The following is a 25,575-nucleotide window of genomic DNA, read 5'->3' as shown; positions in this document are numbered from 1 at the left end:
TGCGTAGATATAACTTGTGTCAATAATAAAAGTATTCTATTTTAGGTTTTTATTGTGTTGTAAATAAATAAATAAATAAAATAATAAATAAATATATAAGTTGTACTGTATATGTATATGTTAAGACACGAGAGCCGGAACGTCAAGCGCTGATAGAGCGCATAGTGTCGCTGCAGCGCGCGGCCGCGAGACGCGCCGAGCGCTGCGACATCCTGGAGGAGCACTCGCGACAGCTCACAGCTGAGCTGCGCGGCAAGGCGCGTCTGCTGCGACATCTGCTGGCTGCGCAGCCTGCTGGAGCAGTCGCCACCAGCGCCAGTGACACCAACAAGGTATACCCGGATACCGGGGAGGGCACATGTACACTGGAGGAGCACTCGCGACAGCTCACAGCTGAGCTGCGCGGCAAGGCGCGTCTGCTGCGACATCTGCTGGCTGCGCAGCCTGCTGGAGCAGTCGCCACCAGCGCCAGTGACACCAACAAGGTATACCCGGATACCGGGGAGGGCACATGTACACTGGAGGAGCACTCGCGACAGCTCACAGCTGAGCTGCGCGGCAAGGCGCGTCTGCTGCGACATCTGCTGGCTGCGCAGCCTGCTGGAGCAGTCGCCACCAGCGCCAGTGACACCAACAAGGTATACCCGGATACCGGGGAGGGCACATGTACACTGGAGGAGCACTCGCGACAGCTCACAGCTGAGCTGCGCGGCAAGGCGCGTCTGCTGCGACATCTGCTGGCTGCGCAGCCTGCTGGAGCAGTCGCCACCAGCGCCAGTGACACCAACAAGGTATACCCGGATACCGGGGAGGGCACATGTACACTGGAGGAGCACTCGCGACAGCTCACAGCTGAGCTGCGCGGCAAGGCGCGTCTGCTGCGACATCTGCTGGCTGCGCAGCCTGCTGGAGCAGTCGCCACCAGCGCCAGTGACACCAACAAGGTATACCCGGATACCGGGGAGGGCACATGTACACTGGAGGAGCACTCGCGACAGCTCACAGCTGAGCTGCGCGGCAAGGCGCGTCTGCTGCGACATCTGCTGGCTGCGCAGCCTGCTGGAGCAGTCGCCACCAGCGCCAGTGACACCAACAAGGTATACCCGGATACCGGGGAGGGCACATGTACACTGGAGGAGCACTCGCGACAGCTCACAGCTGAGCTGCGCGGCAAGGCGCGTCTGCTGCGACATCTGCTGGCTGCGCAGCCTGCTGGAGCAGTCGCCACCAGCGCCAGTGACACCAACAAGGTATACCCGGATACCGGGGAGGGCACATGTACACTGGAGGAGCACTCGCGACAGCTCACAGCTGAGCTGCGCGGCAAGGCGCGTCTGCTGCGACATCTGCTGGCTGCGCAGCCTGCTGGAGCAGTCGCCACCAGCGCCAGTGACACCAACAAGGTATACCCGGATACCGGGGAGGGCACATGTACACTGGAGGAGCACTCGCGACAGCTCACAGCTGAGCTGCGCGGCAAGGCGCGTCTGCTGCGACATCTGCTGGCTGCGCAGCCTGCTGGAGCAGTCGCCACCAGCGCCAGTGACACCAACAAGGTATACCCGGATACCGGGGAGGGCACATGTATAGGAGGGTGTGACACGTACATGGGAGATTGGTATACTATATATATAAATTAATTTCTTTCATACCTTTACGGTCTTAGCACATTGCCGTAAAAACGAACCTGAACCTAAACTAACCCAATTAAATTTTGATATCACTTTTTCTTTGGAAGAATTACAGTTTTTTTTACTCAATCATACATTTTGCATTAGTTTTTGTACTAAATGCTAACAGCTAGAATCATTTTAATAGGAGCTAATAAACATATTTTATGTATCACTGCTGCTAGCCGAAGAGGAGGTTAACAAAGGTAATAATTTAATTATTGTTGCTTGTTTCAATTTAAAGCAGAAGTTAAGTAAACAAGAGACACCTTAAATATCATACATGGCGGCCATTACGATGTTTCACTTTTTCTGTTATTTTTTTTTGTTGAAAATTGTGTCATAATTATCTTACTAATACAAATGCGAATATTTGGATGTATGGATGGATGTTTTTTTAGAAAGTATCTACAGAACGGCTTACGATGTAATCTGGCATAGAAGCTGACCATAATTTGGAAGATCTTATAGGCTACTAATTAAGCTTTTTTTATTCCGCGCAGATGGAATCGCGGGCGACAGCTAGTTGTAAAATAAATATAGATAATATTATAAATTTAATTAGAATTTACAAATTTTTTGCGTAATATGTAATATTTTATACTTTCATTTTTCCATCCAAAATAAATCTATAGACAATAAAAAAACAATGTCAGCTAATGAAATGTGTAAATATAATATGTGATTTATATAAAATTGTATTATATATAGAAGGAGATAGCGATGTTGGGTGGGGGGGCAATGGCGGCGCTGTGGGGCGGAGACCCCGCGGGACTGACGCCGCAACTCTCACTGGAGATGAACCGACGTCTGCAGGCGCTGCTCGAGGACACACTGCTCAAGAACATCACGCTCAAGGTACATGACAAGGATGGGAGCGGGAGTGACATAGACTTCACCAGCTTTGGTGCAAGTATCCGGAAATGCTCACCGAACCCCCATCGGCTGTCGAGGACGAGACCAAGATATTTCATAGTCCCCCCGACAGCAATGGGGGTGCCGCTCACAACGATGGAATAGCCGCGGGGGGGCTTAGTCCGAGGCCCATGGAAGAACATGGCCTCGGACTTCTCGAGGTCCACGTTGAGGCCCAGGGCCCTGATGCGGCGCACCACGTGGGCCGTGCCCGCAGTTGCGAGCAAGCCCGCGTCCCGGAACGTTGAGCCCCGCGCGGTGACCAGGGTGACGTCGGCATAACAAAGAACTTCGACACCCCGGAGATTGGCACCGCGCAGAACCCAATCGTATCCGATGTTCCACAGGAGCGGCCCGAGGACCGACCCCTGTGGAACACCGCACGTCATGTCCCTGCGGACTACCTGGTCTCGGGCCGGATAAAATATGGCCCGGTCGACGAAGTAGTCCGCAAGGACTCGCCTGAGGTACCCCGGGACGCGGTGGTACCTCAGCGCCTCCGCGATTGTCGGCCAGGGGATCGTGTTGAAGGCGTTCGCGATGTCCAGCGACACCGCCAACAACACTCCCCCGTGGCCGACAACCTCCTCGACCCTGTCCCTGAGTCGGGTGATGGCGTCAATGGTGGACCGCCCGCGACGGAAGCCGAACTGGCCGCCGCTCAAATTGGGCCCAACCGCCTCCATGTGCGCGACGAGACGCGCAGCGAGCACTCGCTCGAACAGCTTGCACGCCTCGTCGAGCAACACGATGGGGCGGTAGGCCAACGGCGAGTCGGCCGGGCGCCCGGGCTTCCGGAGAAGCACGAGCTTACCCGTCTTCCACCGCCGCGGGACTCTTCCGGACGCCAAGCACTCCGACAACAGGGACAGCGTCTCCTCCTGAAGGACCGGCACGACTTGGGCGAGGGCGCGCCCAGGGACGCCGTCTGGGCCTGGAGCGCGGTTCTTCAGCCTTAGCTTCAGAATCGCGGCTCCGAGCTCGGCCTCAGATACGGGCGGGATTTCCTCGCCCGATACGGCCGGTCCCTCAGGATCCGGCGCCGCCATCCTCGGCGGCACCCACTCCTCCCTTGCCGGGAAGAGGGAGCTGACCACCTGCTCTGTGAGGAGCGGGTCGAGAGACCTGGTTAGCGGGGGGGCCCATGGTCGGAGCTTTTGGCTCACGATCTTATATGGGCGCCCCCACGGATCACGGTTTAGGCTCTCGAGCCACTCCTTCCAGGCTTCCTCCTTGGCGGCCTTTATGGCCGAGGTCAGCGCCGCACGAGCGGCCCGGTACGCGGCGAGCAGCAGCGCCTCTTGGTCCAGGTCCCTCCTGTGACACGACATGTCACTTCGAAAGCCAACGAGCAAATGATCGCTCTCTGAAGTTAGCTGCCTTTAAATCAGGTGTCAAATGTGACGTCATATTTTTTTATTTATTGATTTATGTGATCCTTATAATATTGTTACGTGCTAGGGTTCGAAGGATTTGGAGAGAAAAACCTGCTGACTCTTTTGAAGACTTTATTTACTAACACTAGGTCCAACACAAAATACTAGGTCCAAACACTAAGCACTAACGATGTCCTAGGTCGTAGCCAAGTAGCAGGTTTCCCTTGTATCGCTGGTTGTCGCTTCAAAGTCGCCTCGAAGGTAGCTCAAACTGAACTGACTCGCTCGCCTCACTGCGGCTATTTATATAGGCCGAGTCGAGTCCGAGACCATTCCAGAAAGTTCCTTTCTGGAACGTTTCCAAAAGGCGCGAACGTCATCGACCTGTTTGGACGCTTCCGGAAAGATGACTCATTTCTCACGCTCGCGCGCCGCCGGTTTTCGACATACTTCCAGTTTTATAATTTCACAACAGTACCTCTAACGCCATCTAGTGTTGAGTAGAGGGTTTCACGTGACTTTGTACGTTCGTAACAATATCATTAAATATCGTTATAAAGAAAGAATTTTTCAATTTAATAATTGAAAATGAAATAATCCATCCATACAAATTTCAGTATATATAATATTAGTAATATTTTATATGATTCCAGGAGAACATTGACACATTGGGGGAGGAGATAGCAAGATTAAAAGCTGAGAAGCAGACCGAACATTGATTGTAACTGGATTTCTGCAGTATGTTGTCTCTTTCTTATCAAAGAAGTATGAAAGGGATACGTAATATAAATGTCACTGCAGCGAAGTTTAAAAAAAAGTGTTCAATGACATAACGTTGTAACAACGTTCAATTGACATTATTACAATAAAAATGAAATCGAAATTTAAAAAAAAGGAAATATTTTATGCCCGCCTTTTCAATGTTACGTTGTTGGATTTTAATGAAGTGTCAAATGTGACATATTAAATCGTCCAAACTAATAGTAGAAAATGAATAGTAGCTCAAGTCTAACCTAAGTTAGCGATGACTAGACTTATCGTTGGTTTCTGATACCAAAATCTCTGTATAAAACATTAGCTGTGCCCGCGACTTCGTCCGCGTGAAATACTATCACATATGTCATGTCATATTTATATCAAATTAAATGCCTAAAAAAAAAAATGGATTGATAACCTCCTTCTTTTTGAAGTACGCTAAAAATAAGTTTCAACCTTCCAAGTGTAAAAATTACGATACTTCCAAATATATTTCCACCCCCCAATTTCAACCCCTTACAACCCTTTATTAGCGTTAAAAAGTATGTCGCCTATGTCCTTTCTCAGTCTGTAGACTATCTGTGTACCAAATTTCATTTAAATCGGTTCAGTAGTTTTGCGTTTAAGGAAGACAGACATAGTTATATTTCGCATTTATATTATAAATAAGTAAGGATATCGTCATCTCTGTCATTAACTTTGACAAAACAGAGATAACACTATATTTTATAAAGAGATTTTGGTCTCAGAAATCAATTATTAGTCAATCACTTTCACCGAATCGCATAAAATGTATGAAATTCGAAATACACATGATTGGTACAAGGCGGGGATCGAACCTGGGGACTGTTACAAGTAAGATGCTTAACCCCTGAGCCACCGACGCTCATATAATAATAAAATTAAAACTACCCACATTGTGTCATTTAATATTCAGTCGTCAGCGAGTGCTGACGTGTTTTGAGCTACGTTCTTGTAAATATTTTTTTGTTAATAGCTCTCTTACTTTATATAATTAATTTAAATTATCTTTGTTTATATTTTATCTAAAAAAAATAATAAAATAATTATGAACAAATCAATTTAAAATTATAGTTAAATATAAAATGCATTTGATTGCAAAAATGTATACTTCTGTTAATTCAAATATAGTAAGGAAGATAATTATCAGTATTTTTATGTTAAAAAAAGTCTTCAGTCGCTTTTTAAGCTATCTTCTATATATATAAAAGAAAGTCGTGTTAGTTACACTATTTATAACTCAAGATCGGCCGAACTGATTTAGCTGAAAATTGATGGGGAGGTAGCTTAGAACTAGGAGACGGACATAGGTACTTTTTTATCTTGTGTGCATTTTTTTTATTCATAAAATCCAAAATATTTTCAAATTCATTTACTTTTGTTATATAAAATGTCTAATTTAGAGAAAATTTGCTTGAAATTATTAAATATCATACTATTATATTTAGATAGATAAATAAAATAAATTAATAATAAAAAAATAGAAGTAAAAACATGTTTATCTAATCGTGCATTTCCACTGTGGAAACAAATGTAAAAAAAAACTGACAAAGTTAACGAATCAAAATATCAAAAATGTGTCACAACATACTTGTCGTATTGTAAAGTCTTATATCTGTATGTTTTATATATTTTATGTCAGAACTAAACAGCGATAATAAAGCCTCATTATTTTTTTTTAATAATAATTATTTCTGCAAATAAAAATGGCGAATAATATAATTAAATTAAAATTCTATATTAATATTTATTTCTCGTAATAAACCTATGTACCTTATTTAATTTAAGATATATATTTGTATATTAAATTGTTGTTAATTTTTAATATTTACGGACATGAATATATGAGTGATGTTAATAAATGTTTGGAGTAATTTATATATTTTTTTATTTATTATTTATCTAATATATAAAATTCTGGTGTCACAGTTTTCGTTCCCGTACTCCTCCGAAACGTCTTGACTGATTCTCATGAAATTTTGTGAACATATTCAGTAGGTCTGAGAATCGGACAACATCAATTTTTCATTTTTTTTTAACTGCGCGCGGAAGAAGTCGCGGGCGACAGCTAATATATATATAAAGCCGATATACACGGACTGTGTATAATCGACTTACTTTTGTAATTGCGACTTTTTTTTAAAACATATAAGGTGGCAAACGGATGGTCATCTAAATTCGCCAAAATAGCGAAGCGACTGCTGCCCATAAACATCTGTAATTTCAGATGAATTGTCTACTTTTAATCAATAGAGAAGGCACAGAAAAAGGATATTTACTCTTCCTATAATCCCCTCCTCCGTCTAAACTTCTTCGAATGACAATGAATCATAATTTTAATATTAAATTAAAAAAAAACTTATATATACTTATATAAAATACATAATATTGTAGTCAACGACCCTTTAATACCATCATAGGTCTTTCGATTCTGAACGCGTCCACCAGCTCCTAAAAAAAACATGCTTATATTACTATGTGTCTAAAATAATCTAAATTAATACATAAATCTATACTAAGGACTCCTTTAGTGTTCAATTAATCATGACTATAGCAGTACAGTCAAACCTGGATAAAGGATAATTCAAGGAAGCGTGATTTTTCTCGCTTCTTGAGATGATTCTTACTCTTCTCGCTTATAGAAGATTCTTCTTTATCTAGGTTCGACTGTAAATTACCTCATTTCATTCTTTTTCAAACATAAATATTTGACAAATCTTTTTAAAAATGTAATTATTGTTAGAGACAAAAATCAACACTGTGCCGGTGTATCGGCGCAGCACTAGACATGTCAAATATCAACGCTTACGTCGCCTCACTACAGCTATCTGACACTTGGTTTTGGGAACTTTAGCGCGCAATACGCTCGAGATGATCTTGACTAATAATTCTCTAAAATTATGAATGGACATTAGAAACATTTTATTTGAGAAAACAGGCACAATATGTATCACAACAAGTGTCACAACAGTGGGAACACAATTGATATAGTTTACCTTCCATGTATGCATGTCAATAGAGACTATGAACTGATTGGCTGCGTCTGCGTCGCGCTCGCGCTCTCCCGAAGACACAGTCTTTATGAATGGCAGACCTGACTCCTCATCTATTATATATATAAAAGAAAGTCGTGTTAGTTACACTATTTATAACTCAAGATCGGTCGAACTGATTTAGCTGAAAATTGGTGGGCAGGTAGCTTAGAACCAGGAAACGGACATAGGATAATTTTTACCCCGTTTTCTTTTCTTTTTTTTTTATTCCGCGCGGACGGAGTCGCGGGTAAAAGCTAGTTTATAATATTAGTAAGATTAGTTTAGACATATACCTATTCCGTAACACATAAGATGAAGAAAAAAAAACTCCGCAGGGCTTTTTGTCGAGGTAAATTTCCACAGGATTGTTATTTCGAATACAATATGACATTTGTAAAATGGACTATCAATTAGATGTCAAACTTGTATGAAACAACATCTATATGTTATATACTCATTAGAGAAGAACATTACAGTCTCCACTGTCCTAAAACCTGTATTACTACATTCCAAATCCTCTCATTTAACTTGAAAAAAAAAAACCAATTATCCCGCGCGATTCTGAAATTTTTCATCTAACTTTAAATAAAGAAACAACTTTGCCAGTGGCCAGTAATTTGATTCAAACTCTTTAACTACCAAAGAGTACGAATATGTAAAAAATTTTCAAATTATATAAAAAAATATCAACTTACCGATATCAATGCTAATAATGCCGTCTCTGGCAAGGAAAGAGACATAGTATATATTCTCTATGGTGCGGGCGAAGCTGTGCGGGTCCAGTACAGCGCGCCAGTAACACAGCGGCGCGGCGCGGCACGCCTTGCTGACAAAGCGCTGCGCCCGACCCACCATTTCACTACCCTCCTCTGTACGATCCAATCTAAATGAAAATTTATAATATACAAGCGGCCGCCCGCGATTTCGTCAGCACAGAAAAGAAGTAGCCTATAACATGCCCGTATGCATCAGCTACCTTCCCGTCAAAGTCCCGTAAAAATCGGACAAACCGTTTCGGAGATTACCCGGAACACATGCGGAATTGCGTACAGACAGACGGACAGAAATTTTAAAAATTGGTTTTTCGTTAAAAGCTATGTAAATACATATTGTGTACGAAATAAGAACCAATTTTTTTTATAGCATTTGACAAACAAAGCCACTTAATATGCTAAACACAGAATTAAAAGGTTGGAAATATGTCACCTACTTTAGATTGACAGTGGAAGGGATACACAGAAAGATATTTTCCTCTATGCGTTCTCTCTTTCGCCAAATCTAACTCCTTCCCATTCTTCCTTAATAAGGCTAAAAGACTGGAAGTTGAAGAGGACTAGAATTTGATCTCCACACGCAAAAATACTTCCTCTTTACGTTTGTCTCTTATGTGGTCATGATGCATCAGTTGGACGAGCCATCACTTCACTTTATCTCACAAAATAACTGAGTAAAAATAGCATAATGGCCATCATGTAAAGGAATTGACTCTGTTTACTTAATTTCGGCGTTGGATGAATACTAAATGATCATCATCAGCTCACTATACGTCCCCACTGAGGGGCTCGGAGCCTACACTAAGTTAGGGGTAACTAGATCATAGTCAACCATAGTCAAGTGCAGGTTAACTTCACACATATCATTGAATTTCTTCTCAGATATGTGCAGGTTGTATCATTTTCCTTCATGATAAGAATGAGAGATAAAACGCCTTGGAACAGGATCTGCAGATTACAAGTCAAGTGCCTTAACCCCCGAGTCACCAACACTCTAAACCAAAAGGTCAAAATTTTCTAACAATTTATGATAGATCAGACATTCGGTCATTGTTCAGACATTGGTATTTGAAATGTACTATATCTAACAGTATACAAACTTGTCAACAGTCTCAGGTGCCTTGACCGCAGCTGCTTGTTGGCGTTCAACACGTCTGCGCGGTGCTCGCGGTCGCTGCTCCGCCGGAGTGGGGGCGAAGGTACCAAATAACGAAGCTACCACTGGTACTTCCCGTGGGAATGTAAACTCCCAGAACTCCGGATTCTCTCGCTGAAAATTATATTAATAGAATAAAAAACATTGGAAATAGGAACCTAAAACTAAAAACCTTAAAAAATATAACTATATAAAGGAGTCCCTTTAGGCAAGGTTCCGAAGATACTGGCAAAAGTGAAAAAGTTTTGCCTTTATAAAGCAACAGCATGTGCCCGCGACTTCGTACGAATAAAAAAATAAATAAAAAAACTAGTAATCTAGTCATCCGGGAATAGTGTAGTTTCCCAACAAGAATACTTCAATAGTTCCTTAATTTCGGAGCCTATTCAATGCAACAATCAAATCATTTCTCTTTATAATTTTAGTATAGAAAAATGACAAAAGTAAAAAAAAAAATTAAAAACTTTTATCGCAATCTTGGGTCTTAAATCTATCTTTATCACAAATTATCTGTTTCTAGAAATTGAAGCATCTGTGGCTCAGGGTTTAAGCACTTGTCTTGCAATTGACAGGTCCTAGGTTCAGATCCCGCTATGTACCAAAGTGTTTTTCAATTCTATTTACATATGTTCATTCATCCGATGTTCTTACGACGAATGATGCAACCTGCACATGTCTCGCAAAAAATTCAAAGATATTTGTGAAGTCAATCCGCTCTGGGCCAGCGTGGTTGACTATGGCCTAGTCACACCTAACTTAGGGTAGACTCCGAGCCCCTAAGTGGGGACATATAGTTAACTGATAATGAGAGGTTTGTTTAATTTTATTTTGTTGTTAACTTTGTATCAATTTATTTGAAATGCATGAAAATTATATATCAATGTAATTTGAAAACAAACTTTAACATAGCTTGTCTACTTATTACCTACAATACAGAACCTAACTTTATTATGTACCAATAGATGGCGCTGAACACACTACTCTGTATAAAAGTATTCAAACTTACAATATGTTGTGCCAACTGGTGTTTGTCATATGTGTTCATGTTCCCACTAACTGCCTCGGAGCAGCCCAGTGCGTGGTCACTGCTCGCGCACAGCACACGCGAATCTAAATAGTTCTCACCTGGAAATTATACATAGAATGGTACCTCTATTACTTGAACATTGTTAAGTTAAAAACCTCAGTAAGTTGAAAAAAAAAATAATTTCCCTCAGCCGTTCAAATACTATGTATCTCAAATTATTTTGACTTTTTAACCAAAACAAAATTTTATTTCCCTACATAGGCATATTAGGATATAAACTCTGTAGCTCATATTTTAAAAATCAGATTCTGTAAATTGTTGTTTAGATGGATGGATGGGTGTGTAGATTGATGGTTGTTTTTTTTTTAAAAGGAATCTCCAAAATGGCCTAGTAGATCTTGATGAAATATGACAGAGATATAGAACATAGTCTGGAAGATCACATAGACTATTTAATAAGTATTTTTAATTAGATTTTTAGAAGTCAGGGCGCAAAATCTAGTATACCATACTTCACTGCTCAATAGCAGTTACATGGCTACTAGGTGAAAAGAGGTCTCATGCGTCTTGTTATACAGCTCTTCAGCATGGTTTAAAAATCTAGTTTAATAATTATTGCTTTATGTAAAATTTATGGGCAGCTCTCACCATTTTTTCAGTAGAAAAGATAAGTTCTTCTAAATCCCTAAAATCAACTGAAACTTTAGTGGGTTTTTTAAATTGAAAAAGTATCTGATAAGATACTTTTTCAATTTAATGCAATAAAATCTGACAAAAATCATTTTTTGTTCTAATTAAAAATGTGACTGTATATTATATTTGATTCTCTTATTGTTCCAGTAATTTTTTTTAACTATTTAGAAATCAATTAATTTATAAATAATACCAGGATGCTTGGCGCGGTCTTCAATGCCTCCGGTAGCCAAAAGGTTATGCGCCTCACTGACCACCTCTGCTGTTCTCTCCATTTGACGTACATTGTCTGCATCATCTTCTGAAAAGTTCAATAATCTATATATATAAAAGAAAGTCGTGTTAGTTACACTATTTATAACTCAAGAACGGCTGAATCGATTTGACTGAAAATTAGTGGGCAGGTAGCTTAGAACCAGGAAACGGACATAGGATAATTTTTACCCCGTTTTCTATTTTTTTTTTTATTCAACGCGGACGGAGTCGCGGGTTATAGCTAGTTTGATATATACTTAAGATTTAATAACAAATTAGTCTTGAAATTATTGTATTATTGTAAATGTGGGTAGGTTATATTAACCTACCCTACTGGTTTCGTATAATAAATCAGTCCCCAGCAAACCGCCGTTTGATTGACACCATATATTACAGTTTTCAGATATAACGATAATGTAAAAACTGTACAGGATCATTTTTAAACACATAAAATTCAATAAGATTGAAAGTTTCTACCTATTGTTGATAAATCTTCCAGTAATTCTCGATAGCGAAGTTTTCTCTCGTAACTACTGGTTCTTGATAGGTCAGAGCAATTCATTGAAGACATTTTTACTCTTAATACCAAGAAACAATAATTTAAATTTTTCGAATGGTTTTTACCGCAAAATTTTACAAAAATTTATAATTTTTTGAATTGTTTTGAATCATTTGAAAGTTGAAAGGTGAACAAAATGTGGCTGACAGATTTTAGTGTTGCCAAATAAATATGATGTGGTAGATTTAACTTTCCCACGTCAAGAATCGATTTTAAGAATTGACATTTTATGATAACTGAAAATTATTAACATCGTTTTAATTCGATGTATCAGTGTATGTAATCGTGAGAAAATGGTTCACTATAACATAACACCCATATGTTAAAAATAAAGTAAGAAAACTTTTATTATTGGACACCAATTTTGTCAGAAACTGAGAAAATCTTAAAGCGTATATTTGTATATTTTGAATATAATTTCCTAATCATGGATAATTTTCTTGATTTAATGATGATATTTTCTAATTTTTAATCACCATCATCATCGAAAACCATTTTTTTTATTTATTAAAGCATTGGGTATCGGTGAATCGAAAACCAAATGACATGGTATTGCTTCTTGTGGGGCATCATTAACATCCCTAATTATAAAATTTCTGACAATTTGTGATGGAGTGCGCGGCATTCAGTTGATACGTTTTTTTTATTAAAATTTAGATATATTGTAGATAAAAAAATACATATGATACAAATGTATATAATAAGTTACATAAAATTAATATCCGTCAGTATACCATCTAAAGAGTCACTGTGCGCCGATTTGTAAAATATGACAGTTGTTTTGATCTAGTGAGGTTATATTTCAATGTTGTAAAAAATATTATAGTGAATGTTTTTATAATGGATTCAGCACCAGCACAAGAAGTTACTGAACTGCTCAGACAGTGGGAAGAGCAACATGCAACTCCTAACTATGACCCCATACCAACACTCACCAGGTGAGATGTTTATACTTAAATGTCAAAAGTAGCACATTGTAAACTTTCGTAGCATGCTATCGAATTGTAGCCGGTGTAATAATACTGCGTGTAAACTATGGAAAATTACTAAAATAAAACAAAGGGCTTGAAATTAAAATTTTACATAAATTCAAAAATGCTACAAGGAATATCAAGCTAAATGACTTTCTAAAATAATGTATAAAAGAATTTGAAACTTGTCCAAACTGCTTAAATCTTGAATTTTTTAGTTTCACAACATTTCACAATTTAACAAGACTAGCTGTGGGTTTCTGAGACCAAAATCCCCGTTTAAAAATGTTGTTATCTTTGTACTGTCAAAGATAACGACGTATGACAATATGTTTTATAGAGAGATTTTTGCCTCAGAAATCAACGGTAAATGATTAAACAAACAAAGTTAATTTATCATTTATATATTGTGGTAATCGACAAACTCAGGCTGATAATGATGATGATGATATAAGACAAAGACACATGAATAGTAATAATGAGTTATAAAGTTATTCAATTGACAGAATACATGTCAATGTATGTAGCATTTGCTGTTGGTATCTCAACTTAAAAACAATGATTGTCATATAACTTCTTATTAGTAGCTTTTGCTTAAAAAAATCTTAGTAAGTAAATATTCTATGTGCTATTGCAAACAGTAATCTATCTGTGTGAAATTTGATCCAAATCAGTTAAACCGTTCTAGAATTACATGCTTACAAACATCCATCTATCCAAACATTCACATTTATAATTTTAGTAATATGTGCCTTGAAATAGAGAGAGCTTGAGTCCAAATATAATTTGGTAATGATGAAATTTATTTGTAATAGTCTAAATTTGAAATAAATAACTTATGTACTATTATAATTATAAATGCAAATGTTTAGATGTATGGAGTCTCCGGAATGGTGAAATTTGGCTCACATATACAAATAGTACTGGAAGAACACATACAAATACAAATATACTTTATTGTGTACTATCATGGAGTTACAAAAAAGAAAGTACATCAGGATTTTCACAAAAGGTGGTCTTATCGCTAAGCAGCGATCTCTGCCAGACAATGTTTGGGTAGAAATTAAGCTAAGTAAACCAAATTGGTAGGGTGCACACAAACAGTGAAAAGAAAAAAAAAAAAAAAACAATAGAATACTGTTTGCAATAGCACATAGGCTACTTATTAAGTTTTATTTTGTTACATGCGAACGGAGTCCCGAAAATTGTACTTGTTATAACAGGATAGCAGAGATTATAGAAGCGGAAACAGAGAATTTTATGAAGAAAGATCCTGACCCATTTGATGAGCGTCCACCGTCCCGTACAGATCCGGAGTGCGCGCTGGGCCAGGCGCTTAAAGTTATGTTTAAGAAAGATAATTTTATGACAAAGGTAATAATCCACATGTCAATATTTTATATGATAATTGCTAGGTTATTTTTCATGATAATCTCAAAAACTACCAGTATTAGAAAATAAAATAGTCTAATATATTATGGAGTAATTTTGACTGAATGTAGTTTTGCATGTGTTGCTGCAGTGGAAACCGACAAGATTGTAGAGATGTTTTGTTAAAGACTTCTTTTTGTTGACATTCTAAAACTTATCTTTTTCTTGCTATAGTCATGGATGTTTATTTCCTACCCATTGTAATATCTCATTTGGAGATCACAGTGTTAGGTCAAAACTTATAGTTTATAGTATTTAAAGTCCGACAAACCTGTGTGATCCAGTGAGCAGTAATTAAACTAAATTATGACAACTCACTCTCGCCCCCCAGTCAATGTCAAAAAATGTTACAAGATCCTTTTTGTACTGTAGGTGTCATGTCATTATTCTACACCATTTTCTAAGTAGGTTTTGTGCAGTCTGACACAACCAACTGCATAAGCAGAGCCTCTCACAGAGTCAAATATCTTTGATTGACTACTTAAACACAACATCCCTCCAAGCCAATGTCAAATAAGTGCAACGATCCTTCTCGGACTATAGCTGTCTTATTTCATGTTTGGTCTAATTTTATATTCATATTTAATGTCAGAACTAGCTGCAATAACAACACTTTACTTACTAAATTTCTAACTATGGGTTTTAGAGACCAATATCTCCATTCAAAACATATTGTCTAAGAAACCCATAGTAAAATACATTTGTGCTGAATTATACCTCTTATGGTTGTTTGAATATATAATAATCAACTAAATTTGAATTAAAATCGATACTGAATTAAGTTTTTTGCTTTGTAAATTTATTAAATTATTTTTTTTTCTTTTCCATAGCTAGTAAATGATTATGTCCGAGACACGTATTACTCGAGGCAGAACATCACGGGCCGGGACGTGTACAAACTGAATGTAGCCGCATGTCGACTTACACTTGATCTGATGCCGGGATTAGAAATGAGTGTTGTATTTCAGGTTAGTTGTTATCATACTTATTACTAATAATATAAATTCGAAAGTAGAGATAGATGTATGTTTGAATGTATCTCCGGAACGGTTGAATCTTGATGAATTTTGCCACAGATGTAGAACATAGTCTGGAAGAACACATAGGCAACTTAATATTTTTTTTTCTAATTCTGATTGGACGCAGTCGCGGGTATAAGCTAGTGATATAATAATTTAACGGCTTTAAAGGCTTTGCATTGGCATTGCCAATTCGTGCACCTAACAAATATTGTTGTTGCGGGATCTACCATTGTAAATTAAATATTTCCATTCAATCTACCGATGGTCTAACAACTTAGTTAAAAAGACAAGTCTCAAATTTAGTCATTTATTAATAAATTAGTGAAATTAAGAAGGTTTTTTATTAATAATGCTTGTTTTAGGACAATGAAGCGTTAATACAGCGGCTAGTGAGTTGGGCGACCAAGTCTCCGGAGCCGCTGCAGTGTTATGCTACCGGCCTTGTCGCAGCCGCTATGGAAGTGCAGGAAATTGCTACTAATTTTAGGTAATAAATAAAAAAAAATCTATAAAAAAATGTCGATTCTCTGTTAAAATAATAGAATTACTTTCAGTTGTTTGATAAAATTTTTTCAAATACTGTACTAAACTCAGTATTTTTTTAAGCTTTTAGAAGTTTTATTTTTTTTTAAATACTGTCTAACCTTGATAAGTGAGAGGCATTGCCCAGTCTCGACGGACGACCTCCATAAGCGAGAAATTCGGGTTAGAGAGAAACCTCTATAAGCGAGAAAAATATCGCGGTCTCTTGAACTCTCGCTCATCCAGGTTCGACTGTATCTAGAAGTTTATTGTTTATGTTACAGGGATTTAAATGCAATGCTAGTACCACTAATGCTAAGGAGGCTACACGAATTAAGAAATAAGACGCAAGAGGATAAGGTAAGGAATTACTCATAATTATTTACCATTAATAATTAATATCCTTACTTCCTTATCTTATATATAAAATTCTCGTGTCTCAATGTTCGTTCCCGTACTCCTCCGAAACTAAACTAACGAAAAAACGAAAATAAACTAAACGATTCTCATGAAATTTTGTGAGCATATTGAGTAGGTCTGAGAATCGGCCAAAATCTATTTTTCATACCCCTATTAAGTTTTTTTTAACTGCGCGCGGACGGAGTCGCGGGCGTCAGCTAGTGTTTTATAATGTCAAGTAAAATAATTAGCTTAAATCATTAAAAATGCTACCCAAAGACAATATTTCACGCAGACGAAGTCACAGCTAGTTGGTTAAAAAGGAATACGCCTAATGTACATTTAGTACAAGAAAAGTATTTTAGTTTCGACCAGTGATTTTCAATGTGGTCTGAGATTCCATGGGATTTACAGAGTCCCGGAGGCGGTAAATAAACTTTAAGCTTTACAAGTTGTATGAATGTATAGACGAATTCAATGCTTCAAGACATGTTTGTAGGATCAATTTAATTACTATACAGTCGAACCTGGATAAGTGAGAATCCAAGGAACCGCGATATTTTTCTCGCTTATAAAACTTTCTCTCTTGCCTGAGTTTCTCGCTTATAGAGGATTCTCACTTATCTAGGTTCGATTGTATATAATTATGAAAGGGGTCTCTGAGTAAAAATTTTGGGAAATATATTATCTCTCTCTGTCACGTCATGCTGCATATATCCATCTCGCTCACTCAATGTAACAGTCAACGCTATACCTGACAATGTAATATGTATTCTATGTTTTACAGCAGACGAATCAAAATGCGGTGACACCGCCGAACCAGACACGTCACTTCGCCAGGTTCGACAAGAAGAGGAATAATGATATCAAAAGCAATGGACCAATCGTCGATAAAAAAGGTTTAATAAACACTAAATCCCTGTCAATTTAGATTCTCTTCTATAGTTGTGTTAAGGTTTATTTTGTTTTATATTAATCCTGTATTCTGTATCTATATTACGTATTAACCCGCAAGCCTGTATGTTATATCTACTTCTTTTTTTTATTTTTCTCATTGTAAGCGAAACATTGTGTTTTTTATGAGAAATAAAGATCTTTAAACCTAAACCTAAATGTATTAACAACAGTGGTAGAAGCCGACAACAACAGTTGCACGAATGGACCTCGCTCAGTGAAATACCACGACCACACAGAAGACAGGCGTCAAGAGGAAGCAATTCCAAGTACAGTCTGATGATTGTGGTGATGGAGGACTAATTTTAGTCCTCTTTCCCTTCCCATTCTTATAAGGAAAGGATGGGAAGTGGATGTGGATTTGATGGAGGAGGAGATGCATAGGAAGGTTAAATATTCTCTTTTTGTGCGTCTCCTCCTTCGTCGATTGAGGGTAGGCAAAGTATCTGCAATTGCGAATGTCTTTGGGCAGCGGTCGCTTCGCCATTTAGGCGAATTCATGTGGCCGCTTGCTCATTTGCCACCTTGTAATATAATTAAAAAAAAACTATATATATGAAAAATTGGAGCTTCTGTATGTAATATCGAGGAACAAATCATATTTCGTATATCGTCACTTAGCTTACAACACCGCTTAAGTAGAAAATTGACGGTTTTCACATTTTAATGCCATTAGATGGAGCTCATTCCGCGTCTAAACATTGCTCATATGATAATTGAAAGATAAATAAATGTAGTAATGTAGACAAAAATTAAGGAAATATTTCTTAAACGTTAAATAGCGTATTTATTAAGAAATTACTAAAAAAACACCGATTTTTTTTAAATATACAGTTTTTTTCGTCTCATGTAAAATTGATATAAATGACTTATGCGGTGTTGTTAACTAAGGCACGATGTTTGTTTTAATGTATGATTGTTTGTATGTAAGTTCTTTTGTGTGATAAATGACTGAACAGAGGTTGGAGAGGTGTCATTTTAAGCCTATTCTTCCTTTTAGTGTCATACGAATATAGTGTAATTTTTTTTATTTATTTTTTTCAGATCGAGAGAAAGATGACGGAGGAGGGAGTGAAATGCTGATTGATGAGACACCTCCACAAGCCAGCAAAGATCCTGAAACACCTATTAAAAATTATATTTGTAAGTATAAAACTGATGATTGGCTCCTATGTAAATGATTGTACAAACCCACTTCGTTTGATGGAAGAGGGGACGCACAGAAAGAGGAAATGTTCTCCTTCTGAGCTTCTCCGTTGATTAAAGGTAGACAACGCATCTGCAGTTGCAGATTTCTATGGGCAGCGGTCGCTTCGCTATTTCGGCGAGTTTAGGTGGCCATTTGCTCGATTATAACCTTTTGATACAATTTTTTTTTGTTGATGATGTTGATGCATGCTGGAATAATGTTATGATTAAACTATGTTGGTCTCTCTTCCTCTCACTCTGTCATATATATTAGGTCCTTACATATGAAATTGGCGTTTTTCGTACTGGCCACTTTAATCACGAATTTCTCCTCTTTGGTAAGGAATTCCAAATTCAAATTTGTACAGCTATAGACTCATGTATTTGTGGTTCGATGACCGTCATTCATTTGTTTTTTTTCTTCTGTTTTTTTCTGTTTGCGTCACTCATTTTACAAAATGTAAAACTTAAAATATCGCATTATTTACGAGTACGAGTTCCGCCGTGGCACTAGTGCTGCGGAAACGACTCGAAGGGTGAATGATGTGTATGGCGGTCGTGTTGCAAAAGAAAACACAGTTCGTTTTTGGTTCCAACGTTTTCGTTCTGGAAATTTCGATCTGCAGAACAAGCCCCGTGGACGGCCTGAGACTCAAGTTGATAATGAAGAGTTGAAGGCTATTGTGGAAGCGGATCCATCGCAAACCACGTCCGAGTTAGCTGCAGGCTGCGATGTTAGTGATAAAATTGTTTTAATTCACTTGAAGCAAATTGGGAAGATTAAAAAGCTTGAAAGGTGGGTACCTCACGAATTGACTGAAGCAAACCGGCAAACGCGCGTCGACTGTTGCGTTACATTACTAAACCGGCACAATAATGAAGGTATTTTAAACCGAATCATTACCTGTGATGAAAAATGGGTTCTTTACGATAATCGGAAGCGCTCAGCGCAATGGTTGGATCCTGGCCAGCCAGCCAAATCCTGCCCCAAGCGAAAATTAACCCCAAAAAAGTTAATTGTAAGCGTTTGGTGGACTAGTGCCGGTATTGTTCATTACAGTTTTCTCAAATCTGGCCAGACTATTACGGCTGATGTCTATTGTCAGCAATTGCAAACCATGATGGAAAAGCTAGCGGCTAAACAACCTAGGCTGGTCAATCGCTCCACGCCACTGCTGCTTCACGACAACGCTAGACCACACACTGCGCAACAGACGGCTACTAAATTAGAAGAGCTTCAATTGGAAAGTCTAAGACATCCTCCGTACTCCCCGGACCTTGCTCCAACAGTTTACCATTTTTTTCGAAATTTGGATAACTTCTTGCAAGGGAAAAAATTCAACTCCGATGGGGCAGTCCAAATCGCCTTCAAAGATTTTATTGATTCCCGTCCGACTGGTTTTTTTAGTAAAGGGATCAATGAACTACCTATGAGATGGCAAAAGTGCATAGAAAATAATGGTTCATACTTTGATTAATTAAATATATTATATTAAAAAATATTCGACTTTTTGTTCCTCCCATACAAAACGCCAATTTCATATGTAAGGACCTAATATGTCCATCTCGCTCACTTAATGCGTTAAATCTATTTGATTGTTATGTTTTTAGGTAACATACAAATTCATCCGCCGACGGACGCGACCAAACAAATGTTGATACTGCGATACCTCACACCAATGGGGGAGTACCAAGAGGTAATGTTTTATAATAATAATAATAATAATAATAATAAAATAATAATAATAATAATAAAATAGAAAATATCTAGACTTGGCACACGAGGTTTCTGACATGTGGGGTAGCTTGTCGACTGAAATTATACCGATAGTGGTTTCTGCAAATGGTTTAATTCCAGTCAGCCTCTCTGGATACTTGAGGAGGCTGGGGCTCCGGGACGGTGTGCTCCGAGCTCAAATGCAGAAAGCGGTGCTTCTCGATACCGCCCGAATTGTCCGCCGGTTTCTTTCCATTTCTCCCTGACCCTTGGCCGTCTGGTCTCCCCTGCCGAGGGATTCCCGCCTGGCTAGGATTATTTATGTATGTATGTATAGTGTGTAATTTAGGTTTTATATATATGTATTTATCGTAAATACGTAGTATATTTATTAGTTTTTATTTAACCATTATTTATTTACTTTATCTATCATATAAAAACCAGCCAGGCGGAGACAGAATTAGTATGAAGAAAAATAATAATAATATTTATTTAGTTCAAGAAAATCTCATATCATTGTTAGTAGTCTTATTTCCTAATGTTAGTAAATAAAATAAAATAAAATTATGGTAACAGTTATATTATCTACAATTATTTATCAGAGATGGGAGTTGCAGTGCAGGTAGTTGAAATTCCGCACAACTGCACTGTCCCATCTCGATGCCAAAACAATCAGGAGAGAGTTATTGCTCGCTTGAATGCGACTTATTAGAGAAGCGCTTCTATACCGCATTATCGCATAAAAATCATTGACTTTGGCTTCAGCAAACATAGCTGAAGCACTACAAAACCGTGGTAACCCCAACATTGCTCTGAGACCGTTATTATACTGGACACGCAGCGCACTATATGCTCTCTGCGTGAAGGAGGCCCACAGGCTGCATGTGTAGAAGGACTGGCAGAAAGCTCGAAATAGCGTTGTCTTTACTTCTCGCGTACATCGTGCAAACCTGCGCGCCAACATGTTGCATCGAACAGACAGGGCCCTGCGCTCCCGTTCGATATCTAAGTCATCATTCAGATTGAAAGTAACCCAGTGCCCGAGGTATTTAAATTTATCAACCAACTTAAGAGGAGAACCATCCAGAAACACCGGCGGTATATTGCCGAGGCATTTCGAACCAACTGTAAAAACCATTACCTCACTCTTCTTGGCATTATATCTTAGATCATTCTTCTCAGCATACCTCTCGCAAATAGAAATCAATTTTCTGAGCCCTCCAATCGTAGGGCACAATAGGACCATGTCATCCGCATAACTAATTGTATTAAAACAGACTCCGTCGACGTGACAGCCAACGCCGGCATCATTGAGTTTTAAAATCAACTGATTTACATAAAGATTAAATAGCCGAGGTGACGTTATGCCGCCCTGTCTAACTCCACATTCCAGACCATATTCATCAGAGTGCTCTCCTGCCCACCTGACCGTATTAACCTGACAACTATACCAGTACTTTAAAAGCCCTATTATATCCCGCGGAACGGTTGTTTCTTGTTCCATTTTATACCACAGCTTGTCATAAGAAACAGTGTCAAATGCCTTAGAAAGGTCCAAATAACAAGCCACTACAGGTGTCTTACGGGCCGTGTAGTACTGGACGGTGTGCTTAAGTGACAGAATTGCACTTTCAGTCGATAGGCCAGGTCTAAAAGCAAACTGCGCATCGTGTATTCTAATGTGCTCCGCCATATGCCTGTCGAGTAGCCCGTCCAGTACCTTAGCAATGACTGTGGCCAAAGATATAGGCCTATAGTTCGAGGTATCAGAGTGGTCCCCAGTTTTATTTTTAATGATTGGGACGACCACGGTTTTGGTCAAGTCATTCGGCAAGTATGTATGACGAATGCAGAGTGTAAAAAACATAGCCAGGATTCTCGGTAAGTGATCGCCCGCGTGTTGTAAGTGTTCTATGCTGAGGCCATCATGCCCTGCAGATTTGCCCTTCACCATAGTACGAATCAAAGACCTTACCTCATGGGCTGTGAAACCTGAGCTCCCTTCCTGTACTTGATCGATTTGAAAGTAAAATAAACAAACATTTGTTAAAATGTTAAATATTGTTATTTTTTTAATATAATAATCTGAAAAACATAAAACAAAAGATTTTTTTTAAACTTAATATTGTAATATTTTGTATGAAATTATAAGTTAAAATAATGTCATGAGTAATTATAATATGATAAAACTTTACCATGAACTAAGAAATAAATATGTAAAAGTTTCCATTCAAGCTAGACAAATTCAACACAAAAGGTCTCTGGAGGCCAACACATCACACTTTTGTGTACCAAATCTATGTTCACTATATTATGAATACAAGCATGTTTTTGTTTATTCAGAAAAGCAAGTTAGTTTTATGAGATGACATATAATTAAATTTATAAAAAAAGTTATTTGTGATTGACATGTACATAAAAACTACATACATTTTTTATTACAATTTTTTCTTGCATTGCATCATGTGTTGTAAATACAGTTTGGACATTTTGGTTGTTTGAAATCATACAAAGGTCAATTTATCTGCAAAAATATGCACATGTGCAATGATTTTTGTGCTGTGATTTTTAATGGTCTCTTTTAATGACTGATGGATACGATAGAGTGGATCCACATGAGACGGCAGATCAGCCGGCACGGATGTGAGGCCACGCTTGGCTGTCGTCTATCATCACTGCAGCCAGAACAATAACAACATTTGCCCTACAATCCCACACATACATATCACAATAAAAATTTATTCATATACATGTAACTTATTCACAAATGCCCCTCAGTTATAACTAACATTTCCAAATAATAAGTTTATTTACAATTAATTCCTACACCGCAATGTGTTACACATTATTTTATAAAGTTCTGAAGTAATGTTCCACTGATTCTAAAACATTTTCTGCTTTGGGCTTTGCCGCCACGCCAGCTATTTCTAAACCGAGATTCTCAATCTTGTGTGCGGTTGAGTTGCCAATGGCAAAATGTGGCAGGTGTGCCAGCTTGTTGCTGAAAGTCTGCAGCTGTCTCTGCACATATTCACAACCTGAGGGACTGAAGAAAACCATACAGCACACCTCGGCATCCTCGTTCACTCTCATCAGATCTGATCTCAAGTTTTCATTTTCCTTGGTCTCATAAACAGTTAGAGAATCAAGTGTGATCCCTCCCGACTGTAACTTACTAGGTAATAGTTCTGAACTTAAATTTCCACAAGGAAAGAGGAAGTTGGATGGGCTTGAATTCTCCTGCAAAATTAGTTTGGCCAAGTTTTCTGCATTTCCTGTTCTCGTTCCCAATGCTTCTAGACCTAGCAGGAGTTTAACTTTGCGTGCACTTGATTCACCAACTGTGTAAATGCGTTTCGTGTTCCATGTCACGAATTTAGAAGGAGCCCAGCACTTGGAAACCGATTCAATGGCTCTGGGGCTGGTCAATATGAGGCCAGGCCTGGTAGTAGAGGCTTTGCAGTTTCTCACTTAGCTCTTGCAAGTTCACATATACAAACTGGAGAGGTTCAATGAATACGGTCTGATAGTTATGTTCTGAGAAAGCCTTTACGTAGTCCTCCGAAGCGCTCTTAAATAACAATACTTTCTTCATGGCAACAACTTTGTACTGGACACAAAAGGAGCAAAGTTATTGCAACGTCATTTACTGCGTCATAACAACATCGACCCTGAAAGAACAGGAAGCCGTAAGAGGCACAAGGCGAACTAGAGGTAATGAAATTATAAGGAGAAAAAATATCACGAAGTTTTATTAAATTCTAAATCCTACACTGCTTACCTAATGCTTTGGTAATGAAATTATTTGTGTTTATAAAATTTGAATTTACTTAAACGTTGCTATCTAAGCTTTACATGATAACTTTACGATATATTTTACATACTTCGATGGTACGAAGTTCTTGTATGAAGTTTGACGAATGGTAATCGAATCGAACCCTAACTTTGACAGATTTGACAGTTTATAGAAAGTTTCCGAGTTTGGATATTCTATGTGATGTGTATGAAAGTAGAGATCGACAAGGATATTTGACCCGGTGGGTATAAGACAAACAAAATCATGATGGCTCACTAGCGCCCTCCTGTCAATGTGAAAAAAGTGTCATTACATTAGACATGTGTAAATCAGCTTTAACATCTACAGTACGGAAAGGATCTTATGACAATTTTTTGAATGGCAAGGAGCTTTCATAATTCAATTTGGCTGATGCTCACCGGATCATTCTTGTCGGTCTATATCAGAGCCGGTAAGAAAGCCGTTTCTATCGCGATTAGTACTGTGACAACATACTTAGCCTTAGAAAATGACCTAAAAATATATTATTACAAGCTACATTACGATAAGAATCTTGTGACACTTTTTTGGCATTGCCAGGGGGGCACAATTGAGCTATCGTAACTTGATTTATGCTGACCGGGTCAGATAACTTTGTCGGTCTATACAGTAAGACAAGGAACTTGTGACACTTTTTTCACATTGACAGGTGGATCGCTAGTGAGCCATCATAATATAGTTTCATTTTTAATTTTTAGTTTCTGTATATATTTTATTGTACTCTTTGGTTTCACTTATGTCTACTGGGTCAGATAACTTCGTCAGTCTCTAAAATATATATTAATTTGAGCTGTTTCGGATAAACAACTGAACTGCTTTTTAGGTGTATAAAATCAGACATAGTGATTATTATAGTCAATTAAAAATTGATTGGGAAAGATCACAAGAAATAGAAACTTTACGTCAATTTTATTTGACAACAGTTTTTAAAAACTCGAACGAATTTGGAAAAATATTTTTCCAACGTTATTCTCGGCTTTAATTTCAAGTAATAACGACATTTTCATAATCTGTCATAAACATACGATGCTCTTGAAATTAAAACTGATGAAACAGTGAACCAAGTGTAACGGTTGTGGATGGTAGTGGTAGTGGCCATTAATGCCGATAAGTGGATACACTAATGGTGTGGCAGCGACGGTTTTGGTGGCGTTATTGCTCGTCCCTGTCCAATACTACATACCCGATCTACAATCAGGACTTCCTGAACCTGCACCGGCACCGACCTCCGCATATTCAGTATCATGGGCTCATTTAGATGACTACCCGAAATTCGATATAATTGTTGCTATTACATTTG

At 38.4% G+C, this 25,575-nt stretch overlaps 3 protein-coding genes across 3 annotated transcripts; 1 reads left to right on the top strand and 2 right to left on the bottom strand.

The window, feature by feature from the left end:
• Positions 1 to 7,132: 7,132 nt before the first annotated feature.
• On the bottom strand, positions 7,133 to 11,697 carry LOC123723142 (EP300-interacting inhibitor of differentiation 3-like). The gene is made up of 7 exons (XM_045685699.1): positions 11,616 to 11,697; positions 10,709 to 10,827; positions 9,647 to 9,816; positions 8,469 to 8,656; positions 7,735 to 7,844; positions 7,307 to 7,405; positions 7,133 to 7,189 (listed from the first exon to the last, which is right to left on the bottom strand). Exons 1-7 carry the CDS (start codon positions 11,695 to 11,697, stop codon positions 7,133 to 7,135), a joined length of 825 nt encoding a protein of 274 aa, XP_045541655.1.
• A 1,128-nt stretch (positions 11,698 to 12,825) lies between these two features.
• On the top strand, positions 12,826 to 20,602 carry LOC106713228 (protein mahjong-like). Its single transcript, XM_045685698.1, has 9 exons — positions 12,826 to 13,174; positions 14,431 to 14,581; positions 15,469 to 15,606; positions 16,023 to 16,147; positions 16,467 to 16,542; positions 17,369 to 17,480; positions 18,580 to 18,678; positions 20,335 to 20,420; positions 20,582 to 20,602. The coding sequence occupies exons 1-9, from the start codon at positions 13,077 to 13,079 to the stop codon at positions 20,600 to 20,602; spliced, it is 906 nt and encodes a 301-aa protein (XP_045541654.1). The 5' UTR covers positions 12,826 to 13,076.
• Positions 20,603 to 22,614: 2,012 nt separating this feature from the next.
• Positions 22,615 to 24,355, bottom strand: LOC123723274 (uroporphyrinogen-III synthase-like). The gene is given in 3 exon segments (XM_045685852.1): positions 22,615 to 23,881; positions 23,883 to 24,111; positions 24,222 to 24,355. Coding segments are annotated over 2 exon segments (744 nt in total). The 5' UTR covers positions 24,036 to 24,111; positions 24,222 to 24,355; the 3' UTR covers positions 22,615 to 23,290.
• Between the last annotated feature and the right edge of the window lie 1,220 nt (positions 24,356 to 25,575).

This window comes from Papilio machaon, chromosome W (genome assembly GCF_912999745.1).
Source record: "Papilio machaon chromosome W, ilPapMach1.1, whole genome shotgun sequence".
NCBI lineage: Eukaryota > Metazoa > Arthropoda > Insecta > Lepidoptera > Papilionidae > Papilio > Papilio machaon.
The sequence above is the reverse complement of the archived record's forward strand: the minus strand, read 5'-3'. Positions and strand labels throughout refer to the sequence as shown.